The sequence below is a fragment of the Dasypus novemcinctus genome, chromosome 6 (genome assembly GCF_030445035.2).
Source record: "Dasypus novemcinctus isolate mDasNov1 chromosome 6, mDasNov1.1.hap2, whole genome shotgun sequence".
Classification (NCBI taxonomy): Eukaryota; Metazoa; Chordata; class Mammalia; order Cingulata; family Dasypodidae; genus Dasypus; species Dasypus novemcinctus.
The window spans coordinates 133,751,358-133,771,994 of record NC_080678.1 but is presented as its reverse complement, the minus strand read 5'-3'; the positions used below and the strand labels follow the sequence as shown (position 1 = coordinate 133,771,994).

At 50.4% G+C, this 20,637-nt stretch overlaps 1 protein-coding gene across 1 annotated transcript in view; it reads right to left on the bottom strand.

Moving 5' to 3' along the window:
• Positions 1–18,269, bottom strand: part of LOC139439102 (transmembrane protein 132B-like) — a 98,808-nt gene extending 80,539 nt beyond the window's left edge. Inside the window, exon 1 of the mRNA XM_071215584.1 lies at positions 18,130–18,269. Within this exon, the coding sequence (XP_071071685.1) occupies positions 18,130–18,248 (119 nt within the window). The 5' untranslated portion in view covers positions 18,249–18,269. The remainder of the gene's footprint in view (positions 1–18,129) is intronic.
• Between the last annotated feature and the right edge of the window lie 2,368 nt (positions 18,270–20,637).

Genomic DNA, 20,637 nt, shown 5'->3' with positions numbered 1-20,637 from the left:
AAATGTTTAATTATAAGTTGTTTCCATTTCAACTGAAGATCAATTCACTTTCTATCTTAAGAAAGAACTAGTACCAGGCCATCACACGGAAGGCAAACCCCACAGCCGTGGCTGTTACCAGCTCCTCAAAACCCCTCCAGTGGAGAACCGTCACCTCTTCCAGCAGGGGTCCCAGAACTGCCACTTAGCAGCCGACCAGGGACTGACAGTCACAGACGAGGGCACGTCAGCACTGCCCTCAGCAGGGTCTCTGGCTCTGTGGAGCCCCGGGAGACACAGGACATCCCATGAGCCCCCACCCCACCCTGCACCAAGTTCAAAGCTCATGGCCCATAAACGTTTCCACCCACAGCGCCCTTCTCCTGGCCACTGCTGGGCCACGGCGGGCTACCCTGGAACCTCTGGGACCCCCTCCTCTGCGCACCTCAGGCTCCGAGAACTATTGACTGACATGTGTGAGTGAAAGGAAGGACAGAAGCCCGTGCTCTGCTTGGAGAAGGAGAGGCTGGAAGTGCTGCAGGCAGCGCCACCCAAGGCGGGCGCTGCTTTTTCCACGATAGACCCTCGCAGAAGGGAAGGTCTCTGGTGAGTGGAGGAGCTGGTCAGCATGTCAGAGAATCAGGATGACAAATGGGAATCCGACCGTGTCCTGGGATAAGGAGAAACTGGAGGCCTGCCCGTGACTGCAGGGAGTGGTTGGCCAGTGTCTAAGGGGTACCGACTGGAGACCAGGGGCCAACCCTGACCCCCAGACCCGCTTCGTCCATCCTCTCAGCATTTGTCAAAACTTAAATTAGCATCCAGAGATGCCATGCAAAGATAGGCATTTCGACTGCCAGAAACACCGATCCACTTACAGGACAGCCTGGCTTTACACCAGCTGATCAAACGCCACAGAGAGGCACACCTCCCAGGGGCTCGGCTCAGGCACAGTGGAGTCCCCTGCCACACAGGGCCCTTGCTCCCAAACTTCTCCTCCCTTTGTGAAGAGATTGTTCCCCAGACACCAAACTCAACAGTTTACATGAATCATCTCATTTAATCCCCACAGTAAGTGGGGATTAGTCTTTTCCCCAGATCACAGGTGAGAAACTGAGTCACGGAGGTCTTGTATCACCCAAGGTCGCACCATGACTAAATGACAGGGCCTGGATTGGAACCCAGCGCTGACTCCAAAGACCATACATCTAAATGATGGTGGCATTTTACCTTCCTGTAGAGGTTCAGACAAACCACAAAACCATCCCAACTCGAGCCCCGCCGGCGTCGGCTGACATGAGTTTAAACAACCCCCTCCAGTTTCCCTCTTCAGGCAGCGGCAGCACACCAGGCCCGCAGCAGGCCCCTGGCGGGAGCCTTTTCAACCTGCCCCGGCCCCCGCCCCACCCAGGACGCCCGCAGTGATGGCTTTATTGCTTGAGGGCTTTGACAGAGGTAAAAGGGGAATCCGAAAGCGCTTCTGGGGAGAAACCCAAATGCAACTTGAAATGCTCTGTAAGGGTCCATGTTCATTCCCCTAATTGTGTAAACTCTGCTTTTTTAAAAAAAAAATCCATTTTAGAGGAAAAAATCTTCAAAAAGCGCTGCATCTGGAGTCACATCTTTGGGGTGGATTTCTGCCGAGGGAAGAAGCTGCTTTTTTGTTTTACTCCATTTAATCCCCGCAGTGAGCCTGCAGGGAGGGGCAGGAGAGCTGGGCTTGCAGCAGAATCCCCGGAGTCTGGGGTCACCAGCTCCCGGGGCCTACAGAGCCCAGGAGCGCCAGGAACGCAGCTCTCTGCCTGCAGCCCCGGCACCCCTGCTCTACACGCGCTCCTCTCCCCTGGGTCCCAGGGAGTTCTCCTCAAGGCAATGGAGAACACGGGGCCAGGAGGGGCTCTGATGCCTGGGGGGCCAGCAGCTCCCTCCATGAGGGGGACCAAGTGCAGAGTCAGCCACGACTGCAGGTGCAGCGGCAGCAGCGGCTCCTCTGCGCGTGGGCAGAAGGCCTGCTGGAAACCTAAGCCCTTTAATGGATTCATTAAGTTTTCCAGCATATGCCTTCTCTGTGTATCACAGAGTGTCCTGAATTTTGTTTCTCATGGGTATCTTAGTTGTTTCTTTCAACTTAGAAATCTTCTGTTGTCCTATTTAAACATAGAAGAATATTCTTTGTTCCTACAAAGAAATATGCTTTCTCATGTATCTTGAAACACTCCATCTCTTTGTCTGCATTTCCCACCCAACAGAGGCATGGCTGATACAATAATTTAAATTATTGTAGGTGCAGTTGAAATGCTTTACACATCTAAACTTCTTTGATCCTCACAACAGCCCTTTAAGGTGAGTACTATTATTCACCCAGTTTTAAAGACTTTTAAAAATTAAAAGAGGAAACTGAGGCACAAGAACCTTAATAGCATGTCTAAGGGTACTGCCTTGGGTTCCTGGGGGGCCGTAAGTAATGACCCCAAACTGGGTGGCTTCAAACAACAGAAACCTGTGCACTCACAGGTGGAGGCTGGGGTCCAACGCAGGGGCCCGTGGTGCCTTCGGGAGGCGCTGATGGGCAGCTGTGCCCTGCCTCTCACCTGTTTCTGGGGATTGCCGCATCCTGCGGGGTCCCCTAGCTGTGGCTGCATCCCTCCCAGTTCCACATGGCCTTCTCCTCTGTCTCTGTGTCCTCTTCTGTCTCCCCTGAGGATACACTCCTGGAACTCAGGGCCCCCTAATCCAGGGTCTCCACCCTCACCTTAATCCTGCAGAGACCCTATTTCCACAGAGGGTCAAGAGGGTCCTGCTCTGAGGTTCCAGGTAGACATGATGGGTGGGGAGGGGCACATCATTCAATCCCATAGAGTCACAGAGCTGAAAAATGGTGATATCAGGACACACTTCTTTCCTATGAGAAGAGCATCACTACATCCGTGGTGGTAAACACCAGCCAGCACCCAGCCAACCCCAGTTTCAGGGGCACGATAGGGAGTGTGGGAGACTGTAGTGCGCATGAGAGCACGGTGTCTATTGAGCTGAGCAGCCAGTGTGGCCACTCACAAATGCTAACCCAATGCTGCCAGATCGTCTAGTATCGCCACACTTTGTAGTATCTCCTGATTTTTACAAAGTGAGACCAAAAGGAAGGGGGTAAAAATAAACAATGTGTAGTCCAAACAAAACAGGTTTGTGGGTCACCGATTTGCCACCTAGATATAGGATTTCCAGTTGAGTCAACGATTAGTAGCAACTGTTCACATGTTTAAACAGTTTAAACGGACCTCATATGCCCTTGAAAAAAAGAATTCTTTGATTTGTCCTGTCTGATCAAGGGGGAAATGGAAGGTACTAGTTCCTTTAATAACTGGAAAATAGCAGTTTTCCCTAATGAGTCATTCAGCATCAAAATACACCAAATCCATCATCATTGTTTTTATTTTTTGAAAATGATTAAGTATCACTTTCTTTCCCTTTATTGCAAGAGCCAAGTGACAGATGATCCATCAGCTTATCTACTGATTTTTAACTACAGCATTTTGCATTCATGATTTCCTACTTAAATCATTCTTTTTTTAAAAAAAAGGAATAACTTAATTCTGCCTCTTGACAGCAGAGAAATTAAATAGCATGTCATTAAGATGAGTGTTTCTCTAAGAAAACAAAACACCAAAGGCATGTCTATAAAATAAAGTCAGAAGAACAACAACTCACAATGAGATATACGAGGATAGGCTTCTGGAAAAATCCTCTCCTTTCAGAAAGTTAAGAAACTTTCTAACCTCAAATGCGACATACCAGTTGGTACAACGACTTTGAGGACTGATTTGGCAACACAGAAAATTGATGACACTTACACGCAAGGATGTAGGAATTCCATTGCTGAGTACGATCCTGGCACTTCGGCAGTATATTGTTTCACTCCAACCCATGGTAATAAGTAGATTTTTCGGGACAGCTCAGAACACACACAGACAAAGACCCTACAATGTTACAAAATCGCACTTTTCCATACTGTACACAGTAGTCGCTTCCTGGGGCTGCCCTAACGGATGACCATAAGCTGGGTGTCTTGAGCAGCAGAAGCTGATTCTCTCACGGTTCCAGAGCCCCCAATTCAGGGTGCTGGGGGCCGTGCTCCCCTCCTCCCACGCCTCCCCGGCTCCTGGATGTGCAGCTGGTGCTCTGCCCCGACTTCTCATGGCTCCTCCTCTCTGTATCTCTCCTCCCCTTACAAGGACACCAGGCCCTGGGCTTAGGGCCCACCCTCCTCCAGTGTGGCCTCATCTTAACTTGATGACATCTACAAAGACTTTATCTACAAACAAGGCCACAACAGCAGACATGGGGTTCAGAGTTCAGCCTTCTTGGAGGCCACAATCAACCCATCCCACATGCCATGGGCCGGTGCCTTCTCTTCTGCGCTGGGCGATTCCATTTCCCTTTTGGTATGCTTGTCATTAATGGGTTCTCACCTCCAGTTTGAAAGCCACTTTCCCTGAGGATCTACTCAAGATTACTTGTCCAAGAATGGGCACAGAGAGCTGTGGGGGAAAAAATTTAAATAACATTCACCCATCAGCGGAAGAGTAAGTAAATCACAGAACAGCTGTAGAATGGAATAACTACACATCAAGGGGAACAGAAGAACTAGCGCCACATACCAACAGAGATTAACTTAGAAAACGCCACGCTGAGCACAAGGGGTGAGCTGCGGAAGGGCTCTTACCACACGATCCCATTCATGTGAAGTCTGAAAACACGCCCCACACACCGTCTATCGGATCATTGCTAACCGTGATAAGCACGTGATTCAGGGTCGAGGCAGGTGGGAGAACGAGACAGGGGAGTTTCCTTTGTTTCTTTTGGTTCTTGTATTTTTCAAGCCCTGCAGCAAATCTGGCAAAAAGCTAAATCACGACAAAGCTATGTGATGGATGGATGTTTGCTGCAATGTCCTCTGCATTTGTAAGTACGCTTAAAATAGTCTATAACTTTAAAAAAGAACAGAAAACAAACCCCGTGCCTGTCGGGGAGGAGGACGGCTGTGGGGCAGCCCTCGGAGCCTCACTGCAGTGGCGAGGGCCCGAGGCGCCGAGGAACCCACCCGCGTCCCACGGCTGGTAAGACCCAGGCAGCCGGGCTCTGCCCAAGTCTCCACTGTGACCCTCGAAGCTGCCCAGGCGACGGGGGCAGGGTGGGAGAGAAGCGCAAGCAGGGCGGCCAGCCCGGATGGTTCGTTTGAGCCAGAAAGGCAGGAAGGATGTGCCCGAAGCCCCTGGGAGACCTCCCCTGGGCTGCCCCCGAGGGGCAGGACAGGGAAGCCAGTCTGCCCCTCCAGCCTCTCCCTGCACCCCGCCTCCCACCTCCTTGCCGTCCCCAGTCCCAGCTGGGCCTTGGTCCCGGCTGCCCCTTACAGCCCCACCGGCCCCTGACGGCCACTGCATGGCCCCTCGTCTCCCAGATCTTCAGTCCAAGGACCTCAATTTGAGGTCCTTCTCCAAAGCTGCAAACCCCTCATGGACACTCGCTATTCAATTCCCGGCTGTAATTCCCCCCAGGGCCTCCGCCGTCTGTCTTAGTTTCCTAGGGCTGGCCATGACAGCGCACCCAAAACCGAAGGGGCTTAAAGTGACAGAAATTGACCGTCGCACAGCTCTGGAAGCCGGAAGTCTAAAATCAACGTGCAGGCAGGGCTGCACCAGCCTCCAGTGGCTGCTGGCCAGCAGGCCTCAGCGTTCCTTGGCTCGCAGCTGCTTCGCTCCCTGTACCTCTGTGCCACAACCTCCTCTTCCAAGGAGGACGCCAGGGTCCTCTCTAATCCAGTCTGACCTCAGCTTAACCAACCATACCTTTAAAGGTATTTTTTATTCATCTTCTCACAAAGTTTATTTGTAACCCAAAACCAATGCTTGCAGCACTTTCACGGCCATCCGTGGACATGAGCAGAACAGGAAATACCTGGAGTCACCTGACACGCATGCTCCCAGTTGCAGGTGAACACAGCGATGCCCACCTCCTTGTTCAGCTCTCCTACTATAAACAAGTGTCCTTTTCATGATAAATTTAGTGGCATAGCTATCACATTTTTGTACTTTCTGTTAGTGATTTTACTGTTGGTGACCCCCAAGCGTAGTGCTGAAGTGCTGTCTAGTGTTCCTAAGCACAAGAAGGCTGCGACATGCCTTGCAGAGAAAGTTCATGCATTAAATAGGGTTTATTAGGCGTGTGCTGTTGGCTGTGGTTTCAAAGTTGATAAATCAATGATATATTTTAAATAAGGAGTCTTTAAACAGAAACACACATTTAAAAAAAGTTTGTATTGACCAGCTGATAAAAATGTTGTGAACAGAGGCACACAAGAACCTAACCCTGGATTTCCCCTAGAAGCCATGAGTCAGTATTTGCTAATTTATGTTTGTGGCAACTTCATAGAACATAGCTATTTCAGATAATAAGAACGCACTGTACTCTAGAAACTGCGGGATCCTACAGCTGGCATGCTTCTTGGCAACCAGGGTGGAAATGTCTAAACTCCACCCTGCAGAAAAACTGGAAAGGATGAGTATGCCCTGGAGCTTGGAGAGGGGGGGCCTTCCCTTGTTCAGGAAAAGAGTTACAACCCCAGTGGTCTCAGATGCTTGGAGGATTGCAGAGAATTTGCCTGCCACCACAATGCTTGGTAAGGGTAGAGCCCAGAGCTCAGCTGCCACCCCAATTCTTGAAGATGTTGGAGCCTTTACCCCAGTGTTTGGGAAGAGCATGGCTCTCGCACAAGCCCTTGAACAGGGTGGGGCTGCCACTTCATCAGGCTTGGAGGACAAAACATCATTCCAAAAATGACTCTCAGACTTGAAATCTAATATCAGGATTTCGGGATTGTTTGGGACCTGTGACCCCTGATGTCCTTCCAGTTTCTCCCTATGGGAATGGGAATGTTTATCCTATGACTGTCCCTCCTTTGTATATTGGAAGAAGATAACTTGTTCTCTAGGTTTCACAGCTCCACAGCCGGAGGGAAACTGTGCCCCAGGACAGACCACACCTATACCTGATTTTGAGGAGACTTTGTACTTAGTATTCTTACCGGAATGACTTAAGGCTTTGGGGATACTGTGATGGGTCAATGTATTTGCATATGGAAAGACCATGTCTTTTGGGGTCCAGAGGGTGGAGTATGGTAATTTGAAACTGTATGTACCCCAAAAAATCATGTTCTTAAAGCTAATCCACTCCTCTGGGTGTAAATCTATTGTAAGCAGGACCGTTAGTTGAGGTCACTTCAGGTAAGGTGTGGCCCAGGGTGGGTCTTATCCTCTTACTGGAGTCCTTTGTAAGAGAATGAAATTCAAGGAGAGAAAGCCAGGGAAACAAGATGCTGAAAGCAAGTGAACCCAGAAGAGAAGGGAGAGACTGGGAGATGCCACCACGTGCCCTGCCATGTGACGGAGGAGCCGTGCAGGCAGCCTCTAAAGCTGGGGAAGGACAGCAAACGGGCTCTCTCCTGGAGCTCCAGAAGGACCCAGCCCTGCCAACACCTCCACTTCAGCCTGCTGAGACTGATTTCAGACCTCTGACTTCCAGAACCACAAAAGAATGACTCTGAATTGTTTTAAGCTCAAAGTTTGTGGTGCTTCATTACAGCAGCCATAGGAAACTAACACACCCAACAAATACCTCGGGTTTAGCACTCTGTCTGGAAAGTCTTCTAAAATGAAAAACGAGAAAGAACTACGTGGCATTTCCTAGTGAACTGCAAGCAAAACACCTAGCTTTGGCATGGGTAGAATAGAGAATGCAGAAAATACAAAACAGCGCATCTCCTTCTTTGTCTAGCTCAGGATACCATCAGCATGGTCAGTTATGATTACAAGCCTAGAAATCCCGGATGAACTGGAGAGCATTTCAAAGAGGGAGGTGATAGAAGTGTCATTCCTGAAATAAAGCCACTTAGAGCATGTGTTGAGAGAACTTCTTTCCTCAAGACCCTGGCATCGCCTCGATGGCTGCAATATTTCACAGCAAAGACACTAACAGACATCGGGGGGAGAGCCTCACTCAACATGGCCATTTACAACCAAGGAAGGAAGTGGTCATTTTCACGCTGAGTCTAAATCCTGTAAATCTCCAATTATTTAAAATACATAATAAGCATCTCTGAAGGTGCTACCTATGGCAGCTGATTCCCGAAGGTTTCTGGCCAAGACTCATCAACAATGAGGTGCAGCACATGGCATCCTCTGAGGTAATGAAATGCCCGCCTGCCTTGGTTTCCCATGGTTGCCATATCAAAGCATCACCAACTGGGCAGCTTTAAACAATAGGAATTTATGACCTCCCAGTTCTGGGGGCTGGAAGTCTGAAATGGAGGTGTCCTCAGGCCATGCTCCCTCTGAAACCTGCAGGGAAGAAGCCTTCCTTGCCTCTTCCGGCTGCTGGCAGTTACCAGGTGCTCTCTTCCACCTCTGCCCCTGCTGCCACATGGCCTCCTTCTCTCTGTCTTCCTGTGTCCAATTCCCCCTTTCCCATGAGGACACCTGTCATTTTGGACTCAGTTTGGCCTCGTCTTGACTACTCCCCTCTTCAAAGACCCTATTTCCAAATAGGGTGGGTCCCATTCACAGGTTCCAATGAGTTGGTACCTAACTATGTCTTCTGGGGAACGAAAGCCAACCTGTAACACTGCCCATCACTCACTGAGAATCAGATGCAAATGCTCCAGTAAATGCCTCCTGGTTCCCACTTTTCTTGGCCAACTTGCCTTTTCATTTCCAAGGGCTTTTCTCGACTATTCCTAAACCAAATGAGCTAACTCTGAACTCTGTGGAACCAAAGCAAATTGTGAAAGGAAAACAGTCCTCACTAAGGTGAAAATTAATCTGAGCCAAGTTCATGCCGAGACACATGGAACCTGCCTGGCACCAAGTGATCACGGAACATCACAAGCACACACGTCAAAGCCCGCTGATTCCACTGCAGCCTGGCAGTCCCAGCAGCTGTGGCTAAAGGCTGAAGCCAGTCCTGGTTAGTTTTTATACTTTCTAATGAACTGCTTGTTAAATAAGCAACTTGATTCATCAGAAATGAAATTCTCTGTCTCTGCACCCCCAGCTGGCAAAGGCAAAGCTCATAATTAATAGGTCACACTATGGTACCCATGACAAGGCAATATGGGTAGGGTAAGTCATGCTCCTTGGATATCAGAGAAAATATTCAAGGATCCCCTTTGCCCACCAACCTATTGCCTCTCAACAAAAGGCAGCTTTCTCCAGGCACCAAACTCCCTGTGCGATCAGAGTGGTGATATTCCAATTAAAGAAAAGCCTACAGATGCACCCGACTGAGCACAACCAGCATGGCTTACCACGGAGACGGCACCTTGCTCTCACTTACAGGATCTGGAGAACTAATTCTCCAAGGAGCAGCCAATCCGCTGCTCCATGCCAACATCCCAGGCAGGGCAGGAGCAAAGAGCCTGTGTCCCGGGAGTGGCTCTGTCTCCGTAGCACAGGAACAGGGCTTTAAAGCCCCCATCTCTACAAGACCGGGGTGGAGCAGAGGCCCAGAGAGCGAGACAATAGGCGGACATCCCTGGAAGTACCAGGGACCAAATCCTGGTTTTAGCCTCCTGGATCACTTTATTTCTCGATCTAGCCACCTCTGGCTGGCACAAAAGGTAAGACGCCCGGTCAAGGCCACTGGCCACCACCATCTATACCCCTGAAGCCTCCAGCCCTGAAAATGGGCATGGCCTTCTCCCAGCCCTGGACTTTCCTGCCCATGACAGGGGGTCATGTGGGAGAGGTGGGGTGAGGGGACATCTGAGCGCATCATCCATTTCCACTGAGGATGTCCACAGAAAGCAAGATGTCCCTGAGCACATGGCCCAACACGCTTCCTTCGGGCTCTGACCCCAGCCTCCCCTGAGGTTCCCACCCCTTCCCACCGGCCCTTCCACCAAAGTGGACAGAGCCAGGCCCTCTGATTCTCGGCCTGTTCACCGCTTGCTTCAGTATATGCTTTTTTTCATTATATCATCATTAACGTGGGGGCATCCCGTGACCAAGGCAGTAAGACATGTCTCGTCTCAGCTAGCCCCAGGACTGTCTATCCACCTGGTCTCTCAGCTTCCAGCCTTCCTCCTTACAGACCCTTCTCTACCTGGCAACCAGCACACTTCTAAAAATATAAAGTACAGCATGACGCTTCCACGCAGAACACTGCAGTAGCTGCCCACCAGCCCTGAAATAGAACCCAGAGCCCTTTCAGAGCTAGCAAGCCCTTAATAATCCAACCCCCTGCCCCCTCTCTGAGCTGGCCCCTACACCCACCCCCGCTCGCCCCACACCAGCCTCACTGGCCCCCGAGCTGAGGCCTGAGCCCACCAGGGCCAGCTGCCCCGGGGCCTGGGGGAAGAGTCCTCTCCCACATCGAGCCGACCCGTACCCTCACATCCATCCCTCAAGGCCCTGTCCCTAAGACCCTACCCCAAAGACCCTGTCTGAAACAGAACGTCCCTGCCACTCTGTCCCCCCGCCTGCTTTAGTCTTCTTACTAGTGTTGAGTACCACCTGATGGGTTATTCTATATTTCTTTCTTTGGAGACCTGCCGCCCCCCATGCACACCCCAAAACATGAGTTCCAGGGGAGTAATGACAGTCCTGCAGGCTTTATTCCCAGCAGACCCCAGTGCCTGGAACAGTGCTGGGCAGGTGGAGGCACTTCATAAACACCATGGGATGGGAGCAGAGGACGCAGCATGAGGACAACTGTTGGGCAGCGACGCTCAAGCTCGGCCAGGTCCCCATGGTTCTGCGTGGCCCTGGCTGCCCGGGAGCCCTGCGCGCCATGCCCTCTGCCCACAGAGCTCTCCCCGGCTTTGCATGCCTGGCCTTCCTTATTCCTCACCTCGCAGAGCCAACCACATGTCCTCTGGCAGCCTTCTCTGCCCACCCTATCTAAAGGGCCCGCTCGCCACCCACCACCCCCACCAGGCGACCCCTTTTTAAACCACTTGCACACCACATCAGAGCGATGATCCAATTATCAGCGGTTGGAAAGTCAAACCCACCAGCTACCAATGGACGTGGCACCCATGCTCACCCAACCCGGCGCTCTAGCACTCCTTCTGGAGCGTTAGCAGAAGAAAGCGAAGCCCAGGGGAGAGCAGGTGCCCCTAACACACTCATGCCTCCCCACTGCTTCCTTCTTTCAGTCAATCTGTACCAGGTCCCTAAAGTGGCCCTGATGCTGGGTGTGGAAAGAAGCAGTGTCTGCACTCCTGGAGCTCGAGGACAAGTCAGAATGAACATCGGGAGGAAAAGGGGGCAAGGTCAGGACCGAGGAGCATCTTCAGGGGCAAGGGGCTTCCACGCCCCTTCTGGCCGCATCCGGCTGCCAGACACCGTGTCCAGGGAAAGGATGGGAACTCCTCGCACACAGCACAACGCGCATGACCATTGAGCCTTCACCTGTGCAGAGCGGCACAGGACGCTGGCCACAGGCTGGGTGAAATCAAACCTGGGTCCTTTTCAAAGACTCAGAAGATTTCTTCTCACCCATAAAGGGAAGGAAAACTAAACGAACCTTTTCTTGAAATTTAAAGGCCCAGCGCGTGAACTGGCCCCTGCTGGAGGCAGGCTGAGGGAAAATGAGTGCTTTCAAATCAGGGAGAAGTTTCTCCAGCAGACTGTGAGGAAGGAGGTGGGGGTGGGGAGGGAAGCAGGCACTCAAAGGTCCGTTTTCAAAGACTTGTGCTGCATCAGAAGAAGGTTCATACTTTTAATGGACAATCTGATTGATGATGGTGATCCATGGGCAGGTGTCATAATAAAATTTCTAAAAATTACTGAAAAGCAAATGCCACCATAAAAGATCCAATGAAGAGCCATTCTCATTGGCATCGCCTCTTAAGAAGTAGCTCTGCAAATTACCCTTGGTTAGTGTTACTAACTGCCCATTAGAAATTTGGGGAGAGGACTCAGGTTTAAAATCACGGTGCTGGCAGAACTTTAGAAAGACAGTTCCCAGTTTGCTCTGGCTCGATTTCTGTCTGCACAAGGTGACGAGATCTAGAAGTTAAATCCCACATTCAAAATGAAATCTGCACTCAGCAAGAGAGGGCCTGACAGATGCGAAATGACACTTGGGGTTTGCCAGGAGAAACTCTTCTCTATTTCTAGTTCTACAAGGACTCACAGTGCAAGAAACTGGCAATGTGGTGATTGTGCCTGAGCTTCCTAGGTCTCAGGTGATGTGGTTTAAACTGGGAATTGGGGGCACACCCAAATCCCACCAAAGTACTGGCCTTTGGCAAAGTCTCCCTTGGGCACCGCTCGTCTTTTTGAGGTAAGGCTCATGCTGAGAGGAGAGGGCTGGACTTAGAATCCTTCACTGGCTATCTGTTGGGAGCTGTTTTCATTTGCCAAAAGGCTGATGATGCAAAGTCCCAGTAATGGGTTGGCTTTTATAAAGGGGAGCTATTTGGGGTAAAAGCTTACAGTTCCAAAGCCATGGGAAGTCCAAACCGAGGCACCGTGAGAGGTGCTTTCTCACCCAAGTCAGCCTCTGTTGACCCTGTTGTCCCAGTACGTGGCGAATAAAGACGCCGCCGATGCCTGCCGCGGGCTCAGCCTTCCCCGGCTCACCGGCTTCTCTTGAGCTGCCCCGTGAGCCCACCCTCTCAGGGACTTCGTGCTTAGGCGATCCTCTAGTGCTCACTCACGTGGCGGAGTCAAAAGTGGTGGCTTCCTTTCCCTGAGTCTGTCTCGCGCTCTGTCTCCCTTTTAACCAGCCTCACGAGAAGGCGGCGCCTCAACACAAATCCTGCCCACTACCGTGGTCCCATCGAAAGCCCTAACGTGATCTTACCAAGCAATCTAAGCAAAGGGACCTCAACCGAATTTAATGCAATCAAAGAGTATCACACCCACAGGAATAGTTTAAAAATATAATCTTTCTCTTTTTGGGACTCACCAAACTGCCACAAGCACCCACATGTACCAGGCACTGTCCTAGGATCCTGAGGACTGGGTTCGAATCCCAGTTTGGCCCTCCACCACTGTATGGCCTGGGTGCCTCTGAGTTGCAGCCCCTCCCCTATCACTAACAGAGTCATCTTGAGGTACAAAGGGGACAATGTTTTTCAAATATTTCCTTTTTTCCTTCTCTTCTGCTGGCCTTTTGAGTGTAGAGGGGACGCAGTGTCCTCCGCTTCATGTAGGAGAACTCTGCGGCTGCTTTTGAGCATGAATTAAAACAATCAACCTCCGGCCCGTAGATGGGGCCATCCACGACAGAGAGGCCCGGGGCCTGGGGTCTTTCTAAATGTCAGACCCCTCGTGAAGTGTGGTGGCTGGTACTCAGAGCACAGCACGTGTTCAAATGCACTGGAAATCCAAGAACTGTGTGTTTCTAAATCCCTATTTTCAAATCCTCAAGTTGTTAAAGATGGAATATCTTTATTTTCTTACAGTGTTGTTCATTTCTCATAGAAATTTCTGCAACATTTCATTCATTCCTGCCTCCCAGTGACTCTCGAGCCTGTTTTAAGTGCCACCACCACCTAGAGCCCTGGACCTAAGGTCCAGGAGGGTGTCGTTTTAAAGACTCACAGGCCTTTACTCTGATGTTCAGCCAGGTTTGGCAAGTCCTGCTTCACACATTCCACAAGTACTCACTAAGCTCCTGCATTCATTTCCACCGACTGCTGTAACAGAATACCACAGACTTGGACTTGAAACATCAGAAATTTATGCCCTCACAGTTCCGGAGGCTGGGCGTGTGGAATTGGGTGGAGGGTCCAGGCTCCTTTGGAGCTCAGCAGAGCCCCCTTCCTGCATCCTCCAGCACCGGGTAGCCATCAGCCTCCCTGGCCTCCTTGACTGTGGCCGTCCCCCTCTGAGCCCTCCCCTGACTGTCTTCTCTGGGCATCTCTCGTATAAGGACGCCTGTCATTGGCCTTAGGGCCCAATGGGTCACCCAGGATCGTCTCATCCCGAGGTCCTTAACTTGATTATGCCCACAAAGGCCGTTTTGCCACATAAGGTCACATCCATGTCCACAGGTGGGGACATGGGCATGAAGCTTTTGGGGAGCCATCATTCAACCGGCTGCAGCCATATTTCCACATGCCAGGCGGTCTGCCGGTGCGGTGGGCATGCTCTTCCGTCCAGCGTGAGCCAGAGAGAGGAAGCACAGGAAGGAGGAGGACGCGATGGGCGTGCATCGCAGCTCCACCTGAGGCAGCCCAGGGCAGTAGGGAAGTGGGTCAACTCTGAAGTCAGATGGTTTCAGCCACTTACTGGCTCTGCGGCCTCAGCAAGTCACTTAAACCACTTGTGCCTCAGTTTGCCCATCTGTTAAATGAGAATAACAACAATTACTGCCTCACAGGATTCTTACTTTAGACTTTTTAAAGTTTATTTTTCTAAATGACTTAAAATAGTGTCTGGAACCTAACAGGCATAATATGGTTTTTAAATAAAATAAGGAATAGACAAAAGAATCACCCAAACTTGTTCTCAAAGACATACCAAAATGCCCCAGGTGTACTACCTTTTACTCGTAATAAAACACTTTACAGAAGGAACGAAACCAATGTAAAACTGAGTCAAGTAGAAAAACTCTCCCTACTTCCAGAAACAGAGCAGCTGTTAGAAGTATCTAACTGTGAACTGGTCCCATTTTTTTTTTCTACTAGAATAAGAGTCATTAAGCAAAAGGAAAGATTTAGCCTGCTCATGTTTCACAAATCCATAAAACGACAGTTGACACTGCAACTTTCTTACATTAGCACAGGTTTTTGCTTTTATGTTCAACTGTTAAGTTTCACAAAAAGCAATGGGTTAGTTGAGTTAATTAAAATGGTAATCCCTTCCTCTGCTCAGTCACTTATAATATTTTATGAAAGAAAGCATGCAAATAAAAACAGAAAGATGAGATCCAGATTTTCAAATATGGCAACACTCTGGTCACTTTGACTTTGATGTCCATTTTACTTTGAGCGGGGTTACAAAATGCAGCCGTGTCTATTTCTTTGCAGGAACCTGTTGCAGGAATTTGCTCTTCCATGTGGAAGCACAAACTCCCCTTCCTCTGTCCGTGCTGATGTTCAGATGAGAATGTGCTCTGCATTACGGCTTCCAGCCACGTAAAAAGTTGCAGCTTGTTTGCTCTGAGGTTTGGGTTCCAACAGCCAGACAGAAATCATTCAAGGAACAGCCGTGTCCCGAGCTCTCTGGTGGCACATGGCTTCCATGCAAACGGCCCATCATCTAGCTTTCATTTCTTCTGGTTCGCTGTTATCTGTTCTGAACACTTCCAGATTTGCTTATTTTTCTAATCTCTTCCCTCCTCTTCTGGCAACCCTACCCTTTATCACCTGGTTTTTATCTTCATTACTCACTTTCCTCACAATGAGAGATCATTAAAAATATTTTAAATCAAGGCTATGGCTCTCTTTCTATTGGGTCTTAACGTTCAACACGTTTTTAATTCTTATCACAGTGTTTCAGGCAGTTTGTATGTTATATTCTATTATTCCACCCAAGGTTGTCACCATCCCGAGATTAAAGTTTCCGCAGGATGTTTCATTAGGAATCTATTCATACATTCCCTTTGTTAGCTGGCAGACCCGGCCATGAGCCTGTATTTCACACCTCATTTCATATCACAAGTCATCAAAAAGTATAAAAAAGCAATTATTTATTTAGATTATGAAATGGATAAGCATAAATTATCATGCCAAAGCAACAATCCCTGCCCTTCCTACAGCCCAAGAGCGGTCAGATACTGGATGTGAAGAAAGGGAAGGAGAAAGAGGACACTGGGAGGGGAGAGGGTCTCATACTTCTGGAAGTCTCCTCACACAACTACTTTTGTTCTCATGGAACCTTTGTTAGCTCTTTGAAAGAGAATGCAAAGTGGATTCTCACAAAACCAAAAGTGACAACCATGGTCTGTGTTGTTTTCCACTTAAAACGTTACCACGTGATCAGTCAAAGATTTCAACAAATTAATTTCCTATGCACAGGCCATGGATTCCACCAGCAAACACCCAGACAGCCTCGCTGAGGCCAAAGAGGCAGCATAAGCTCCTCAGACCACACCAGTACAAGAGGAGAGTCGGCTAGACGACGGCAGCTGCAGGGCCATCTGTTTCCCTCCGCCCCAGTATCCTTCTTCCTGGGATCCCTCTGTTCCCCTCCAAGTCCATGTCATTCAGGTGCAGCCAATCTACCTTCTACATCCAGGGTTGGCTACGGCAATTGGTGCCGGGTGGGTACGTGATCCAAGCTACCCCCAATAGAGCCAGTGACGACGAGCCCTAGGACATGAGGCATGGCCTGTCTGAGAAGGGAAGCTTTATTCCTAAAGTGCCTAAGTCAGTGGGATGGATGCTGACAGCAGCTGGCAGCCATTGTGCCACCAGGAGGGAAGAGTCAGCCTGAGCAAAAGGCAACCTGGAGGAAAGACAAGGAGACAGGCACTAAGGATACTGCCTCATTATCTGTGTCCACATGTTCCTGGTCCCAGTCTACTCCTGAACCTTCCCATTTACAAGAGAGGCTAAAGGTCACTGTTTTGCTGGGACTTTATTAGTATAATAGTTTATGGCATCAATTGAACAAAGCCCACCTGATAACCACCCCAGCAGCCAAGAGAACATCTTCCACCGGGGATACAAACACACAGAGCCCCTGTGCAAAGCAGAGAATCAAACTGTAAGCCCCGAGGGGTGTGGCAGACTGCCAGCTGACACCCAGCAGCACTCTATTGCTTATGACCGAAGGTGCCTGGACCAGTATAAAAACCCCAGGCTCTCGCCACATATTAACAACTCAGGATTTGGAACTGTTCAGCAGGCACATACAAAGGTCTAGGAAAACCATTGGTCCAGTAAGTTGCAGACTGAAAGCTCTGTCACCAGACGTAAAAGACAATGACCAGAACACTGAGTTTCAAGTAAGAGCCACACAGAGCCTTGATCGATAATTCTCTAACAGAAGGCTTTGGGCCACTCAGCCTGAGTCACTTCTCTCCCTTTGAAAGACATCTTCAAAAGCAGACAGAGTCCAACGTGGCCCGCTGGGGCCACCCAGGAACAGGTAGCGCTCATCAGACAGCTCATTGGAAGAGGCAAGCCCGAGCCCTTCAGGCAGTCTCAGGCTCCTCCCACCCACTCACCCATTCATTCTGCAAACAACGATAGAGTTCCTCCTCCCAGCCTAACACTGCAGACCTAGGACTGTGCACAGACTCGAGAAGGCAGAACAGAGAATGCGAGGGGCAGTAGACAGCATTACGTGGCAGGCCTGTGAGGGACTCGGGCGGGAGCTGAGGATTTTCACCCTCATCCTGGGTGACAGTGGAATCAATGATGGCTCCAGAGTGGGGAGGGCAGGTCAGAGTGGCATTCTGGTCAAAGCACTGACCTGCCCCATAGACAAGGGAGCTCAGTCAAAGGAGAGGATATGGAGGCAGAGAGCCTGGGGGCTAAGACCGTGGCCACAGGGGAGAGAGCACTCGCTACCTGTTGGGCTTCCTGATGCAAGATTCCTAGCAATGGCCTCTCTGCCGCCCAGGTGAGCTCAGCCCCGGAAACCCCAAGGCTGGTGTCTATGCTGGAGAAGACAGGCTGCCTGCCTGCAATGCCAAGTTCACCCGACTTAACCTTCTGAAGTCTGGAGACCTGTTTGGTCTAAGCATGTGCCAATCCCAGGCGTGTACTAGCCACTAAGGGGCAATTATCCAAGAGCTACAGCCATCCTCGTTTTGCCCATAAATAAAGTCCATTTTCTCCTGGCCACGAAAATCATTTCTATTTTCCCCACTTTAGTCTTCAGCTCCTGCCAACAATGGTAATAATAAAATGTTTAAAATACCATTATCAAACCCCATGCAGTGAAAAATGTTGACTGAGGTAATTTTTGAGACTGCCACCCTAATGAGGTCATTTGTGTATAGAGAGGTTAAGGAATAAAAGCCTCAGAGGCACGTCCCACAATGGAGCCGAGCAGAAGCCGTGGGACTGCTCTGTGCTGACGAGCGGTCGATGGGGAGCACGCTTGATTGATACACACACTATTTTGCTATCAGCTCTTGCAGCTACCCCCAGCCCCACCACTGCTCAGGTACCTTGAGGGTCTTGGCGCTTACCTGCTCTGCAGGTCGGGGCGATGGCCCACGCAGGTGAGGGCGGCACTTGTCTGCACACTGCCATTATCGACTTCCTCCTGGACCGCCCAGTGGTCCTCACTGCTGACTCTGACTGCCATGATCTTCACACCTGCGGCTGCCTTAATTCTGTTGGATGGAAAAAATGATATAAAACACCATTTCAACTACAAACAAGTAGTAAAATATGGAGCTCAAATGGAGAAACAACTACACCTCCCTTCACCACCAGAAGAGGCCTAGAGGCCAGCAGCAAACAGCCCTGCCTTACAAACCCAATGTCTGTCATTTTCACGGGCGCCCTGAGCTAGGAGGCCACCCCAGCATTCTGCCCACAGGTTAATTTTTTGTTTCACTGGTGCTATTGGGACCCAGATCACTTTCTGCTTCAGAAAGCCCAGGGTGACAGCAGTGAACAGGTGTGTGTAGGCAGGTGTGTGTGGACAGGTATTTGTGGGTAGGTGGGGGGGCAGGTGTGCAGGAGGTGTGTGTGGGCAGCTGTGTGTGGGCAGGTGTGCATAGACAGGTGTGTGTGGGCAGGTGTGCATGGGTAGGTGTATGTGAGCAGGTATGCGTGGGCAGGTATGTGGGGGCAGGTGTGCATAGACAGGTGTGTGTGGGCAGGTGTGCGTGGGTAGGTGTATGTGAGCAGGTGTGTGTGGACAGGTGTGTGGGAACAGGTGTGGGGGCATCTGGCTGGAATCTGCAGGGCCTGCTCTTCACATGGGGACAGAAGAGTCCCTGTGTGGCAGGAGGCCCCTGGGAGGTCCTGGGGGAAGCCCTGGGGAGGCAGCGTGTGGGGGCCACGGAGGGGGCCAGGCTGACCACGGGGTGCGAGGGTGACAGTGGGAGCACTTGGGCCTCAGGAGGAGAACAGGTGGCACTGGGGGCAGCCCGGGTGGCCAGGTGCTGCCCGGCGCATTGTGCACAGGACGCAGTTCCCTGAGAAAGAAGCTGAGGCAGCAGGTGCCTCGGCCACTGAGGACAGGCCGGAGAGGCCACAGGCCGAGTGTCTGCACGTCCTTCCCTCTCCTAAGTGGCGCTGCCTCATGACGCAGCGGCCTCGGTCCCCTCTTGGGCAGTGGCCAGCCCCTTCCCAGAAGAGCCGTGACCCTGCCTGGAGGACAGCTGGGAGGAGAGCTCGGCCTGGAGCCCGCCCACTGCTGCTGGGACCTGACCACGCTCAAGTCCCGCCAAAGGGCAGCCGGGAGTCCTGGAAGTGAAGCAGTGTGCGGGGCCAGCAGGGCCCAGCTCTGGTAGCCTCTACTCCCGGGGCCCGAGGGCAGCGAGAAATGCCCGGGAGGTGCAGGGCATCTTTTACATGAGTCAAAGAAAGAAGAGTGCTACGTGCAGAAAAATAGTCCGTGGAAGAGTTCAAGAAGGGCCAGCCCAGAAAAGTACATTAAGACACACATCCCACCACCACCAAGAACGTGGAAGCAAAGGTCCCCTAGGGAAAATTAATCAGTCAATTCCATTCATAATAGCAGTCTCAGGGGTCAGTTTGAAAAGGTGAAGGACTCATCTCAGGGGTGACTGAAACTTATACAAAGGATTTATCAAAATCAAAACATCGTTAAGACTTAAAGAAGGAAGGAACACAAGGGGATCTGGAAACTTCCATGCAGTGAGCTTTCAGGCAAAGAGGAGCTCTCCAGAAACCAGATCCCTAGCTCAGCCCCCTTCCCTATGGTTGACTTCAGCAGACATTTGGGGCCTAACCCTCCCCAAAGAGCGGACAACCAAGCTGAGAAAGCTCCTTTGACCCCTGCAGAGAGCGACCATGGACACAGAAGTCACAAACGAACCACCAACCATCTCCGTATGGTCTGAGGCCACAACGGGCCTGATGCCCTCTGTGGATGCTTTTAGATTGTTGTTGTTAATTTTTGAATTATTATTATAATTATTAATGATCATTATCACTATTATTAGATACCCACTCTAGTAAATCGCCTGGTACTCTCTAGTGAGCTTCAACATGATGTCTTCACTCAAACTCGATGGTAAAAAATTCAACAGATGCTTACTCATCAGAATGGCTAAAGTGAAAAGACAGGGAAACAGCTGTGATTCAAGCAGTTGGGTGCCCGCCTACCACATGGGAGGTCCCAGGTTTGGTTCCCAATGCCTCCTAGAGAAGATGAGCAAGACAGTGAGCTGACGCAACAAGATGATGCAAAAAGACGATGCAATGAAGAGACATAACAAGGAAACACAATGAGAGACATCACAAGTGGGAGTGGAGGTGGCTGAAGCAAGTGGGCACCTCCTTCCCATATGGGAGATCCCAGGTTTGGTTCCCGGTACCTCCTGAAAAAAAGAAGACAAGCACACAATGAACAGATACAGAGGGCAGACAGCGAGCACAAACAACGAGAGGTGGAGAAATAAATAAAATAAATATTTTTTAAAATAATAAATAAAATAAAGTGAAAAGACAGACCACAGCAAGTGTTGGCAAGGATGCAGGGTAACTGGAACTGGCCG